Source organism: Rutidosis leptorrhynchoides, chromosome 1 (assembly GCF_046630445.1).
Source record: "Rutidosis leptorrhynchoides isolate AG116_Rl617_1_P2 chromosome 1, CSIRO_AGI_Rlap_v1, whole genome shotgun sequence".
NCBI lineage: Eukaryota > Viridiplantae > Streptophyta > Magnoliopsida > Asterales > Asteraceae > Rutidosis > Rutidosis leptorrhynchoides.
In genome coordinates this window covers 349535458-349548692 of record NC_092333.1, presented here as the reverse complement: position 1 = coordinate 349548692, position 13235 = coordinate 349535458, and the positions used below count along the sequence as shown (strand labels likewise).

Sequence of the window (13235 nt, the reverse complement as noted above, 5' to 3'; positions counted from 1 at the left end):
CATTTGATATTATCTTCTAATTCTATCGATAAACATATTGAAACAAATACGTTCATGTAAAGTATTATACGTTTAATACTTTATTAATATTCTCAAGTTATAATATATATACATATATATACATATTTATTTATATATAACGGTTCGTGAATCGTCGGAATTTGGTCGAGGTTATAATGAATGTATGAACACAATTTAAAATTCTTGAGATTTAACTTAACAAACTTTGCTTATCGTGTCGGAATAATATAAAGATAAAGTTTAAATTTGGTTGAAAATTTTCGGGTTGTCACATATATATATATATATATATATATATATATATACATTTCAAAATAACACGTTTTATTACGAACAAGTATAACGATATGCATGTAATACTTTGTTAACGTTCTCTAATCATATATCAATCAAACCGTTTCATGCTTTAGTAATATTTCTCGATTTAATAAACACACATATGTATATATTCATACATATCTATTTACACATAATTGTTCGTGAATCGTTAAGAGCAGTCGAAGGGTAAATGATTATATGAACATAGTTCAAAGTTTTTGAGGTTTCATCATTACAGACTTTGCTTATCGTGTCAGAAATATCAAATCATATAAAGATAAAGTTTAAATTTGGTCGGAAATTTCTGGGTTGTCACAATCATCAATTAACCATTATTATTTGTGGAAATTTGAATTCGTCACTAGCGTTATTATTAGGCTCAAAGATACCTCGGCCCAACAGAAAACTATGTTAGATCTCGGTCCAACACAAAGTGTAAGTTAGCCTTTGGCCTAACAGAAAATGTAGGGTGGAATCTCGTGAAATAAACAGCTGGAAGTGGGGTTCGATCCTAATCATAAACTTTATCCAAATAAAAAAAGGCGTCCCTTTAATGGTTCCATTGGTCGGCCATTACCTTTATTAATATCACACATGTAATATCGTGTAATCTTGATTAAACAGGCGGAAGCAAACGGCAAAAATGGTGTGGTATATGTTTTCATCATTCATGGTATCATTGAAAATAGCAGTGGTTGGTATGGGGGTTCACGGAAAGAGAGAAACCAAGAGAGAGCAACCGTATTCGAATAAGAGTGAACGCTCTTAGCAAGATATTGGTTCGTAAGAGTAAACAGATGCAGTAGTAGGTTTGGACATCATTCAATCGAAACAGTAATAGTAATATTAACAAGAAGGGTTTCGGTTTTTGGGCTGGAAAATCAAGAAGAAATCATAGTAACCTCGAGCTGCAACTGATCACTAATGGTAGCAGTAGGTTATACTTGATATATGGTGAATGTTTTGGTGGTGCATGGTCAAAACGTGGCCCGAATGGTGATGATGATGGGTGGTGCGTGGAGGTGAAAAGGGAGGTTGATGATTCTTGATGATGGCAATTTTCAAAGTGTGATGGTTATGGGTTCTTAACCGAAACAGTAATGATCGATATGGGTTCTTTGTTTCTGGGTTTGGTAACGATGAGAAGTAACAACAAGTTGATGGTTAACAAGAGTGATTATCGACGACTTTCTAACAGGAGAGTGACGAGAGAGATATAGAGAGAGAGGTGGCGGTTTACATCTGGAACTCGATTAGAATTAGTAGTAGAAACACATTAGAATTGTAGGGAGTCCTTGAACCTGTTTTGGTGGCGTTCAAACAGCAGGAAACATGCTGTTGCAGGTGGTGATAATGATAGAAAAAAAATATTACGAGGGTGGTGATGTATGGTTGTTGTTTGGCGTCAACAGTAAAAGAAAAGAAGGGATGGTGTTTAGGTTATTCAAAGTAGTACCAACAGTGAACCGTTGTAAGTTATAGTGATCGATAATTGGGTTTTGTAGTTGCAACAGGTGATCAAAAGTGGTTATTTTTGGGTTGATGATCGTAATAGTAAAGAGAAACAAAACTAGTAGCAGCGAACATGGGTGGTGACGTTGGGCTTTTGTCAAACTGAACCAGAAACAGAAATGGGACAATAAGTAACGAAGTAGCAGTGATGGTGGTTTGTTTGGTCTTCGCCCCACACCTGATCCGTATAGCAGCAATGGTATCGAATAAAACATGGACATAGCAACAGCCTTCGATTTACATTCGTTAGGGTTTGTGAGCAGTTTTTGATGTTTGTTACTAATGGTGTTAAGGTAGTGATGGCGATTCAAGGTGGTGCGAGTGGCTCGAGGGAGGCCGGTTTGAATGAAGGTTATAGATTCTCAAAAGTGGTATGATCAAATAGAAAGAACGATGGTGTTTGTTGCTATGCATGTGTGTTTTCCAATCGAATGCAAATGTGTACGTATATATAAAATGTGAATGAAAAAGTGAAACAGTATATGTAAATGATAAAGGAAAAACAGTATTCTAAGTCTTCATTCATTCAGTTCCACAAATTTAATATAATATACAAATAATGATAATATCTTAAACATAAGGAACGTGTGTAATTAAATATTTAGCAGCCTCCTCTTTAACTCTTGTGCCGACAGTATTCACGGACTGCTAAATCATACTCCGTTGTTAAATCAGTGGCGGATAAAAATGTCTAGAAAAATCTCAAATTTTTGGACTAACTATATTTATTTATTTTGATCATTATGGCATAAAATTTGTTCATTAACTATTAAATAAAAATTACATTAATTATTCACTCCCAACCCCAAGTAAAATATAAAAAGTTTTTAAAATTCAACAAATGGTTCCTAATTATATTTTTAATAAGCCTAAATTTTATAGAACTTATTTTTGTATTACCGTTTATTTATTTTAAAATTACATAAGTTTGAATTTAACTTGCTTAATATCATTCGAAACATCAAACGAGTATTACAATCATTTAATATCTATTTTTAATATACTTTATTTATATATATATAGATATATTTTAAATAATAATTATTATAATATCCTATTTTTATTTTATTAAATTTTTAATAACAACAACATATAATACTTCAAATTATATTTCGAATTATTATTTATATACACATACACACATGTCTATTTACAATTAATTGTTCGTGAATCGTCGAGAGCAGTCGAAGGTCAATTGAATATATGAAACAGTTCAAACTTTTTGAGACTCAACCTTACAGACTTTGCTTATCATGTCGGAAACATATAAAGATTAAGTTTAAATTTGGTCGGAAATTTTCGGGTCGTCACAGCAGGGCCGGACGGATTTAACATGGGATTCTATAAAAAAATATTGGAACATTATTAAGTTAGACCTTGTGGAAGCAATTAATGTGTTTTTGGATAAAGGAGAAATCTCCAAAGGATGCAACGCGTCTTTCATCACCCTAGTGCCGAAAAAGGTTGATCCGGTTGGTTTGAATGATTTTCGGAAGATTAGTTTGATAGGAAGCTACTACAAGGTGATTGCTAAACTTCTCGTAAATCTTCTTAAAAAGGTCATCCCTAATCTAATCGGTTTTAGACAAAGTGCGTTTATAAAAGGGCGAAATATTTTAGATGGTGCACTCATCGCGAACGAAACTCTCTCCTTTTTAAAGCGCAAACGTCTTAAGAGTCTAATCTTTAAGGTTGATTTCAAGAAAGCCTTTGATTGTCTTAATTGGGAATTTCTAAATGAAATAATGGAGATTATGGGGTTTTGGGTAAAATGGCGGAAATGGATACTATCATGTCTTAAGTCGGCCTCAATTTCGGTTCTTGTAAATGGGTCCCCTACAAACGAATTTTCTTTAGAATGAGGGTTTTGACAAGGAGATCCACTATACCCATTTTGATTCATTTTGGCGATGGAAGGACTAAATGTGTTAACGAAAATGCGGTGAGGAAAAAAAATTTTGGGGGTGGAAGTTGGACACGAAAAAAATTTCAATTTCCCAACTTCAATATGCGGATGACACAATCTTTTTTGGGACGTGGAGTGAAGGTAATATCTGAAACCTAATGAAACTCCTTAAGTGCTTTGAACTTACTTCGGGTCTCAAAGTTAACTATCATAAGAGTAGTCTCGTTGGCATTGGCGTTGACAAGGTTGAAGTTCAACGCATGGCTACCACATTTAATTGCAAAGTTGGTTCTATTCCATTTATCTACCTAGGTCTTCCCGTATGTGGCAATATGAAGAAAGAAGATAATTGGAAACCGGTTATTTGTAAATTCGAGAAACATCTTTCGGATTGGAGAGCTAATACGGTGTCATTTGGTGGGCGTTTGATTCTTGTGAAATCGGTGCTAAATAGTCTCCCGTTGTACTACTTCTCGCTCTTCCGTGCCCCGCCATGTGTGATCAAAAAACTTGAGTGTGTAAGACGTTCTTTTTTTTTGGGCGGGTCGGAGGGAAATAAATCAAAAATTTCGTAGGTCAAATGGGGTGAAACTCAATTACCTTATGGGGAGGGCGGGTTAAATTTGGGTGCTCTTAAAAGCAAAAACATGGCTTTGATTGGCAAGTGGTGGTGGAGGTTTAAAACCGAAACCACCTTCTTGTGGGTCAAGGTTATTTCAAGTATTTACGAAACTTCGGGGGGTCTTTTTGGGGATGATTCATTACATACCGATTCCTTCAAATCAGTGTGGAATGACATTATAAAAACCGGTTTTGATATTAATGAGATTGGTCTTCCCTTTCGAAATTTTTTTGTCAAAGAACTAGGTAATGGCGGCTCTACTTCTTTTTGGAATGATTCGTGGAATGGAAATGAGGTGCTCAAAACCAAATTCAAAAGGCTTTCGAGACTAGACTCTGACATAAACGCTTCGGTAAAAGATCGGGTCATTTGGGGCGGGACTAGGGGTGTGGGTAATTGGTCTTGGACAAGAGAACCATTCGGACGTGCAATGGACGAGCTTCATACTTTAAACGGAATAATCTCGGGTGCGGTTTTAAATGCAAAAAAGATAGATACTTGGAGATGGTCATCGGGTAGCAATGGGGTCTTCAACACAAAAGCACTTACAGATATGATCAACTCGAAACTTCTAACTTCAAGTGATACAAATTGTGAGACCTTACGCAACAAGCTTGTACCAAAAAAGGTGGAGGTATTTGTTTGGAGAGCAAGGAAATTACGTCTTCCGGTTTTGATGGAACTTGATAAAAGAGGCATTGACCTACATTCGGTACGATGTCCGTTATGCGATGATGATGTTGAGACGTTCAACCACTCACTAATTTTGTGTATAAATGCTTTCGAGGTTTGGTGCAAAGTCTTTGATTAGTGGGGTCGTGGAGGAATTCCTTATGTTAACGTTGACGAACTCTTTTTAGATACGGAATCGAACTCTTTTGTGGGTAAATTAATTTGGCAAGTGGTTGTATGGACATGTTCATATCTAATTTAGAAGAATCGTAACCAAAAGGTCTTCTCAAATAAGAGTTGGAATGTTCCCGTAGCCCTCAACGAAACTCAAGTCAAAAGCTTCAAGTGGATTGTAACATCTCATCTTTTTCCGTTTACTTTCCGTTATACTAATTTAAAGTCCGTTATATAATTATAACATCCTCCGTTAATACGCATTTTAAATTATCTCGTTTAGGTAATTCATGCACCCGATTCAAACTTGAGGGACTAAACTCATCAAGATGCCAAACATTTGACTAGATCAAATGGTCAAGCCTCTCTCATCCATTCATTCTTCACCTCCCTCTCTAATACTTCCATTCTTTTTCTCTCAAACAACCAAACAAAGAATCATCATCTATTTTGAATCGAGCAAGCATCAACTCAAACAAATTACATATTTGGAATCCTGGCATCTTCCTCTTCAAATCCATACCAATCTCATTGCATTTGGGTAACTTTCTAAAAACACTAGATTTTGTGTTCTTGATGTTTTTAACGTATAGTGTTAATTAGTGTATATGGCTCAAGTCTAACATGAATATATGATTTATATGCTTGTTCTTGTCATTTTGATGTAACTAGCTTAAACTTGAAATGGGTGTGTTTGATTTTGAGATTTGGTTGCTTAAATGTTGTTATATGTTAAAACTGCATGTATTAAATGTGTTACTAGCATCACTAGCTTCAATTTGGTATGTAGGTTGACATGGAAAAGCTTCATAAACATAATTGTTAAATTTATGGTTTTGAGTTAGGGTTTGGTAGAAGTAAAGTGAACTTTTGATGCATTGAATGCTTAGCAGAGTTGTTTGTAAGTGTTTAGTTGTATTGTATGCATAATTACCTACGAAACGGCGTATTATAAGTATGCATTTATTTCCCGAATCCTAAATATACATTTATGAACTTGAAAGTGTTTATGATGAACATTAAATGAGCATTCAACTCGGATTTGATTTTTGTAAATGATGATTTTAATTGATGAAAGGTGTTTAGTTGTTTTCTTCGTTAAATTACCTTTCCAACGATATAAAATACGCGTTTTAAGTGTTTACGGTTCATAAATTATGCTAGTTTGAAGTTTGGCTCGTTTTGACACTTGAGTACTGCCCAGATTGCTGATCAGATACCCACCGCGGCGCGGACCTCCAGGCCGCGGCGTGGCTTAACAGTGACCCTGATGGTATGGGACCATCAAAAGGCTCGACCCTCAAAACCTTCATTAGCCCGCGGCGCGGGTATTCCAGCCGCGGCGCGGCTTAAAGCTTCCAAAAATGGCTGGCTACATTTCAACTTTTTCATTAATTTTAACTATGCTACGCACCTCCGATTCACATGTAACTTATTCTAACATGCTTATATATGATTAAAAACCTCGGAAAATAGTTCGGGACCCGACCCGAACGTGTTGACTTTTTCATTGACTTTGACCCGACCAAAGTTGACTTTAGTTTAAACTTAACCAAATACTTATGCAATCATCCTAACATGCTTTTACATTTGAATCATGCATGGAACTTGGCAACGTGATTCACATGCTATATGTAATCGAGTCGTAACGAGCCATAGGACTAATTGAACAACTTTGACCAATCGTGTTTACCGTTATTGATACGACCTACTTGTTTAGGTCAAGACTAGCATTCGTTCTTGCACACATTACTTTGTGAAGTACCTTATTTACGCTTGCACTCAAGGTGAGATCATAGTCCCACTTTTACTCTTTTATACTTATACGTGAGATGAGAAAACATAAATGATTTATACCTTTATACTTTGAACACAAATACGAAAGCAAATATACATACGAGTTAGAACAAAAATCCTCAAGTCTAATTATCATCAGTTACACTTGTAGGGTGTAAGCATGAACTTATGTTGTGTGGCCATACGGGTTTAACGAACTCTCGTTAGGACGGTTCGCTACCGTTAGCGAATGAAATATAATTTTATCAGAATAGTGTAGGTTCTAACACTATATGCAGAGGTAAGATTCAGTTAAGCTTTGATAATTAGATGCTCGTGATACAAACACATCTTTTGAGATGTATACGCTTGATAATCGGTTTATACTAAATCTTGTGGTTCAAAACTTACTTTATACATACACCTATGATTTCATCAACGTTTCGTTGACAGATTTTCTATGTTTTTCTCAGGTCCTTGAATACTAGGTGATACATGCTTCCGCACTATACTTTTGATGGATGTCGAGTATACATACATACGTGGAGCGTCTTTTGACTTATTCTTAAATTGTGTCGCATATGTTTCAATTGTACTTTAAACATTGTAATGTAACTAGTTGTCGAACTACTTTGTAAACCTTGAAACATCCTCACTTTTGAAATGAATGCGACATATTTTGGTCAAACGTTGTTTTAAAAGACTTATGACCACGTAACGGGACCTAAGTAGACGGCGCCGTCAATGACGATTTTGTCGAGTCACTACATGTGGTATCAGAGCGTTGGTTGTAGAGATTTAGAGTTCATTGGTGTCAACCCTGAGTCATAGGGTACATTAGTGAGTCTAGACTACAACCGGTATATACACTTGAAGTAGGAATTACTTGACTACTTGTGCATTTGTTCTCGAACTCTTCTATTCATATCTAACTTTTATTCCATCTTAATCTTACATTGTTTAATTTGATTGACACGCCACCTTGACTTAGTGAAATAATGTCAAATGCACATATGAATTAGGGTAATATAATTTCTGGGATTATATTACGGTGACTCATATGAACGTTCCGACATTATGACATAAAGAATTTAAGGCGAGTCAAGGAAAATTTTCTCTTTATCCTCATTCCATATCACGGTTAGTATTATTGAGAATACTAATCAATGATATTCTTGTATTTTGAAGGAACAATGCCTCATCGCCGTGTACCATGCCATGAAACAACCGAACAAGCTCTACAACGAATGATAGCCACCGCCGTGGATGCAGCCATGGACGGTCACTCTTCCAACAACAACAACAATAACAACAACCACAACAACAACAAAAATGGAGCCGGTAACTCAAACGAGGGATGCTCCTACAAAGCTTTCATGGGGTGCAAACCTCATACTTTTGATGGGACCGGAGGACCGATTGCTCTCACTCGATGGTTTGAGCAAACAGAAGCCGTTTTTAGCATAAGCGGTTGTCGGGACCAAGATAAGGTTAAATATTTCACCCACACTTTCGCCGGTATCGCTCTCACGTGGTGGAATATCTATGTACAATCTGTGGGCACCGATGAAGCCCACACTCTCTCTTTGCCTGATTTGAAAGAAAAGATGATCATCGAATACTACCCGCATGAAGAGACTCGCAAGCTCGAACAAGAGCTAAGAACTTTAAAAGCGGTCGAAAACGACCTCAAGGCTTATAATCAACGATATTCCGAATTAGCCTTGATGTGCCCAAACCTTGTGAACCCCGAGTCTTTAAGGGTTGAACTTTACATGGATGGTCTTCCAAAGAGCATCAAACACGGAGTAATGTCATCCAAACCCACTAATCATCAAAAAGCTTTGAATATGCCCCACAAATTGATTGAAACGGTGGATGAAATCGTAGCACCGGCACCTAAGGCCGAGGATAAATCGGGTGGCAACAAAAGAAAATGGGAAGCCACTCCATCAAACAACTACACCAACAACTTCACCAAAAAGCCTTTCACCTCCGATGGCAAGAAGAGTTATGCCGGAAACTTACCTTATTGTAACAAGTGCTACAAACATCATCTTGGTGAATGTGGCAAACCATTTTGCGTCAAGTGTCAAAGGAGTGGCCACGTGGCCCACAATTGTAGGAATACCGCCCCCGTTACTCAAAAGGGGCCCAATGCACCAAAACTGGGTGTTTGTTATGAATGTGGCCAACTGGGTCATTATAGGAATGCATGCCCAAAGAAGAAAGCTAACCCCAATACACGCGGCCGGGATTTCAACATCAACACCGAGGAAGCCCGAGATGACAATGAACTAGTCACGGGTACGTTTCTTCTCAACAATTCTTATGTCTCTTGTTTATTCAATTCGGCTGCCAACAAGAGTTTTGTATCCAAGACTTTGACTCATTCTTTTAGCACTCCACCACTCCCACTAGATACTACTTATACCATTGAAGTGGCCAACGGAAAACTATTGAGTGCCGACAAATTTTACCGGGGGTGTACGTTAAACTTAATGGGTAAAGAGTTTGAAATTAACTTGATACCTATAGAACTAGGGAGCTTTGATGTAATCATTGGTATGGATTTGCTAGCCAAAACGAAATATCACATTCTTTGCGATCTTAAAGCGATTCAAATTCCTATCGAGAATGGTAAACCCTTGATTGTCTATGGCGATAAGAGTTGCACCGGACTCAACCTCGTCTCGTTCCTTAAAGTTGAAAAGTACCTTCGTAAAGGTTGTTTCGCGATTCTAGCCCACGTTAAGAAAGTTAATACCGACGAGAAGCATATCGATGATGTGCCAATTGTTAGTGACTTTTCCGATGTATTTCCCGACGAATTGCCGGGACTTCCACCTCATCGACCGGTTGAATTCCAAATCAATCTTATTCCGGGAGCCGCACCCGTAGCACGTGCACCATATAGACTTGCTCCATCCGAAATGCAAGAATTGCAAAGTCAAATTCAAGAACTACTTGACCGTGGTTTTATCCAACCTAGCCATTCACCATGGGGCGCTCTGATTTTATTCGTTAAGAAGAAAGATGGATCCCTACGAATGTGTATCGACTATCGTGAACTAAACAAATTGACGGTTAAGAATCGATATCCTCTTCCACACATCGATGACCTATTTGATCAATTACAAGGATCTCGTGTATATTCGAAAATCGATCTCCGCTCGGGTTATCATCAATCAAGGGTTAAGGGGGAAGATGTCTCCAAAACCACTTTCCGGACTCGTTATGGTAGTTATGAATTTCTTGTAATGCCATTTGGTCTCACTAACGCACCGGCGGTGTTCATGGACCTTATGAACCGCGTGTGCAAACCGTATCTTGACAAATTCGTTACCGTGTTCATCGATGATATTTTGGTCTATTCTAAAAGCGAAGAAGAGCACGAACAACATCTCCGACTTGTGCTTGAACTCTTGAGACAAGAACGACTCTATGCCAAATTCTCCAAGTGTGAATTTTGGTTGAAGGAAGTTCAATTTCTTGGTCATGTTGTAAGTGATCAAGGTATTAAAGTTGATCCCGCAAAAATCGAAGCCATTAGTAAATGGGAGACTCCTACTACTCCTACTCACATTCGTCAATTTTTGGGTCTCGCCGGGTACTATCGTAGATTCATCGAAAACTTCTCTTTAGTTGCACGTCCTCTAACCGCGTTAACTCACAAGGGAAAGAAATTCATTTGGGCGACCGAGCAAGAATCCGCGTTTCAAATCTTGAAGACAAAGCTAACCACCGCTCCTATCTTGTCACTTCCCGAAGGCAATGATGATTTTGCTTTATATTGTGATGCCTCGAAACATGGTTTTGGGTGTGCATTGATGCAACGAAAGAAAGTCATTGCTTATGCCTCTCGACAATTGAAAATTCATGAACGAAACTACACGACACATGATCTCGAACTCGGAGCCGTTGTCTTTGCACTCAAAATGTGGAGACACTATCTTTATGGAACCAAGAGTACTATCTTCACCGATCACAAAAGCCTTCAACACATCTTCGATCAAAAACAACTAAACATGAGACAACGACGGTGGATTGAAACTTTGAACGATTACGATTGTGAGCTTCGTTACCATCCCGAGAAGGCAAACGTAGTAGCCGATGCCTTAAGTCGAAAGGAAAGAGTGGTGCCTCTTCGTGTTCGCGCTTTAAACATCACCATTCACACCAACCTCAATAGTCAAATTCGTGTAGCCTAAGACGAGGCTCTCAAGGATGAAAACATCTCTCTCGAACACTTGAACGTCCTCACCTCTCGATTCGAAGTTAAAGAAACCGGACTCCGATATTTCGCCGGAAGAATTTGGGTACCTAGTTATGGGGACTTACGAAGCCTTATTTTAGACGAAGCCCATAAGTCAAGATATTCTATTCACCCCGGTGCCAATAAGATATACCACGACCTTAAGGAACAATATTGGTGGTCGAACATTAAAAGGGACGTCGCTACTTATGTTGGAAAATGCCTAACTTGCTCCAAAGTTGTAACAACCCTCACTTTTTGACTTCTAAATTACTGAATTAACCCTAGGGTTATATGTCTGACTATATGTATTAAGGGTTGTTATATACAATTAAATATTAACCGAATAGTAATTTTTAGTCAACAATGTACGCTTAAATAAATAATATATTATTAATTTATATAATTTGACATAATTTAACTAAGTATATAAACTTTGTATCACTTTTATTATTTAGTTAATGTATTATATATTTAACTATATAATAAATCCAATTATATATAAATGTAATAATTTTTACAAACTTACTAAAGCTATAGTTTAATAATTAAAATCATAATTATTATTAAAAATACAAAATACCGAATTATTTATTATTTTTATGCAAAATTTGTATTTATCAATTAAATAATAAAAAATAAAAAAATAAAAAAAAATATTATTGACAAATATTCTTGGAAAAACATTAAATAAATTTGTTTATTTACATAAAAAAAATCCTTAAAATAAATAAAAATAATAATAAATAAATAAATAAATTACTTTTTAATTAAAAATTGTAATGAAAAAACTACTTTTATTATTTTATTTTGTGCATTATCCCATGACCTAACATTTAATACTTTTTAATTTTAAAATCCCATTAAGAATTAAATATTTCTTTTTCTTTTAATTATTTTATTCTTTTTACCTAATTTTTTTCAAGTATAAATACCCCTCATTTCTCATTCAAACTCACACTAAAATTTCTCTCATTCTCTCTTTGAAGAATTACTACTAGTAAGTATTCTTTTCTTACTTTTTATTTTTTTTACTTTTTACTTTTTACTTTTTACTTTTTACTTTTTACTTCGGTTATTATTTTTACCGAAACATGTAAATAATGTTATAAATTATATGCAATTAAAAATAAAATAAATAACATGTATACACTATTACTATTACTAGCACCTATAACCTACTACTTATATTGTAACATAAAAATATTTTGGGATATGTATTAGAGATGTATAGATCTTCGAACTTTCTTGACGAATGGTTTCTATGAGATTCTAGGCAGACGGTTTGGATTTCCGATTTAAAGGGTCCTATGGCTCAAGCCCCTAGATCTAAATTAGCCATTCGAAGGGAAAGGGGTGATTGGAAGCTTATCTAATACAACAAGTATCCTAAAATGGAAAACACTGATAAAAGTAGAAACTCTCTAGTCATAGAAACTTAGTAAAATAAGAAACTTTATAAAAATGGAAACTTTATAAAAATAGTAACTTACTAGGAATAGGAACTTAGTAAAACAAACTATACTTAAACACATTCTTAAACTTAAACATGGTCAAAACACTTAACTACTCTTAAATGCCAATAGGTTGACTTTCCTGCTCACTCGTTCAACTCTTTATTCTGAGGAATAACTCTCTCTCTACTTACTAAGGTTAATTCATAGCCCCTCTTTAATTGCTAGCAAACTTACTTACTATTACTTAGGGTGGGACACATGCTGTTTTTACTTTTTACACTTTAGACACAAGTACCAAACTGTTAAACTATGCTATACCCGGCTATGTCCGACTAAGTCCCTACAGTGATATTTTTAATTGCTGCGGCATGCTTAATTATTGGGGGTAGGCCTATCGGGAGTAACGTCCCCGATACATTTGACCAAGTCATTGTATTACTTAATAATGAAATTAAACCGACAAGGACAGACACAACTTGTCATGGGGCAAACTTGAACGTTTAGTCTAAATATCACGCATTG

At 36.1% G+C, this 13235-nt stretch overlaps 1 protein-coding gene across 1 annotated transcript; it reads left to right on the top strand.

Annotated features, from left to right (window-relative positions):
• The first annotated feature begins 4404 nt into the window (after positions 1-4404).
• On the top strand, positions 4405-5190 carry LOC139899904 (uncharacterized). Its single transcript, XM_071882731.1, has one exon. It carries the CDS (start codon positions 4405-4407, stop codon positions 5188-5190), a length of 786 nt encoding a protein of 261 aa, XP_071738832.1.
• The last annotated feature ends 8045 nt before the right edge of the window (positions 5191-13235 follow it).

Coding starts and splice junctions, on each gene's coding strand:
- LOC139899904 (XM_071882731.1), top strand. CDS start 4,405: ATGGCTTTGATTGGCAAGTGGTGGTGGAGGTTTAAAACCGAAACCACC.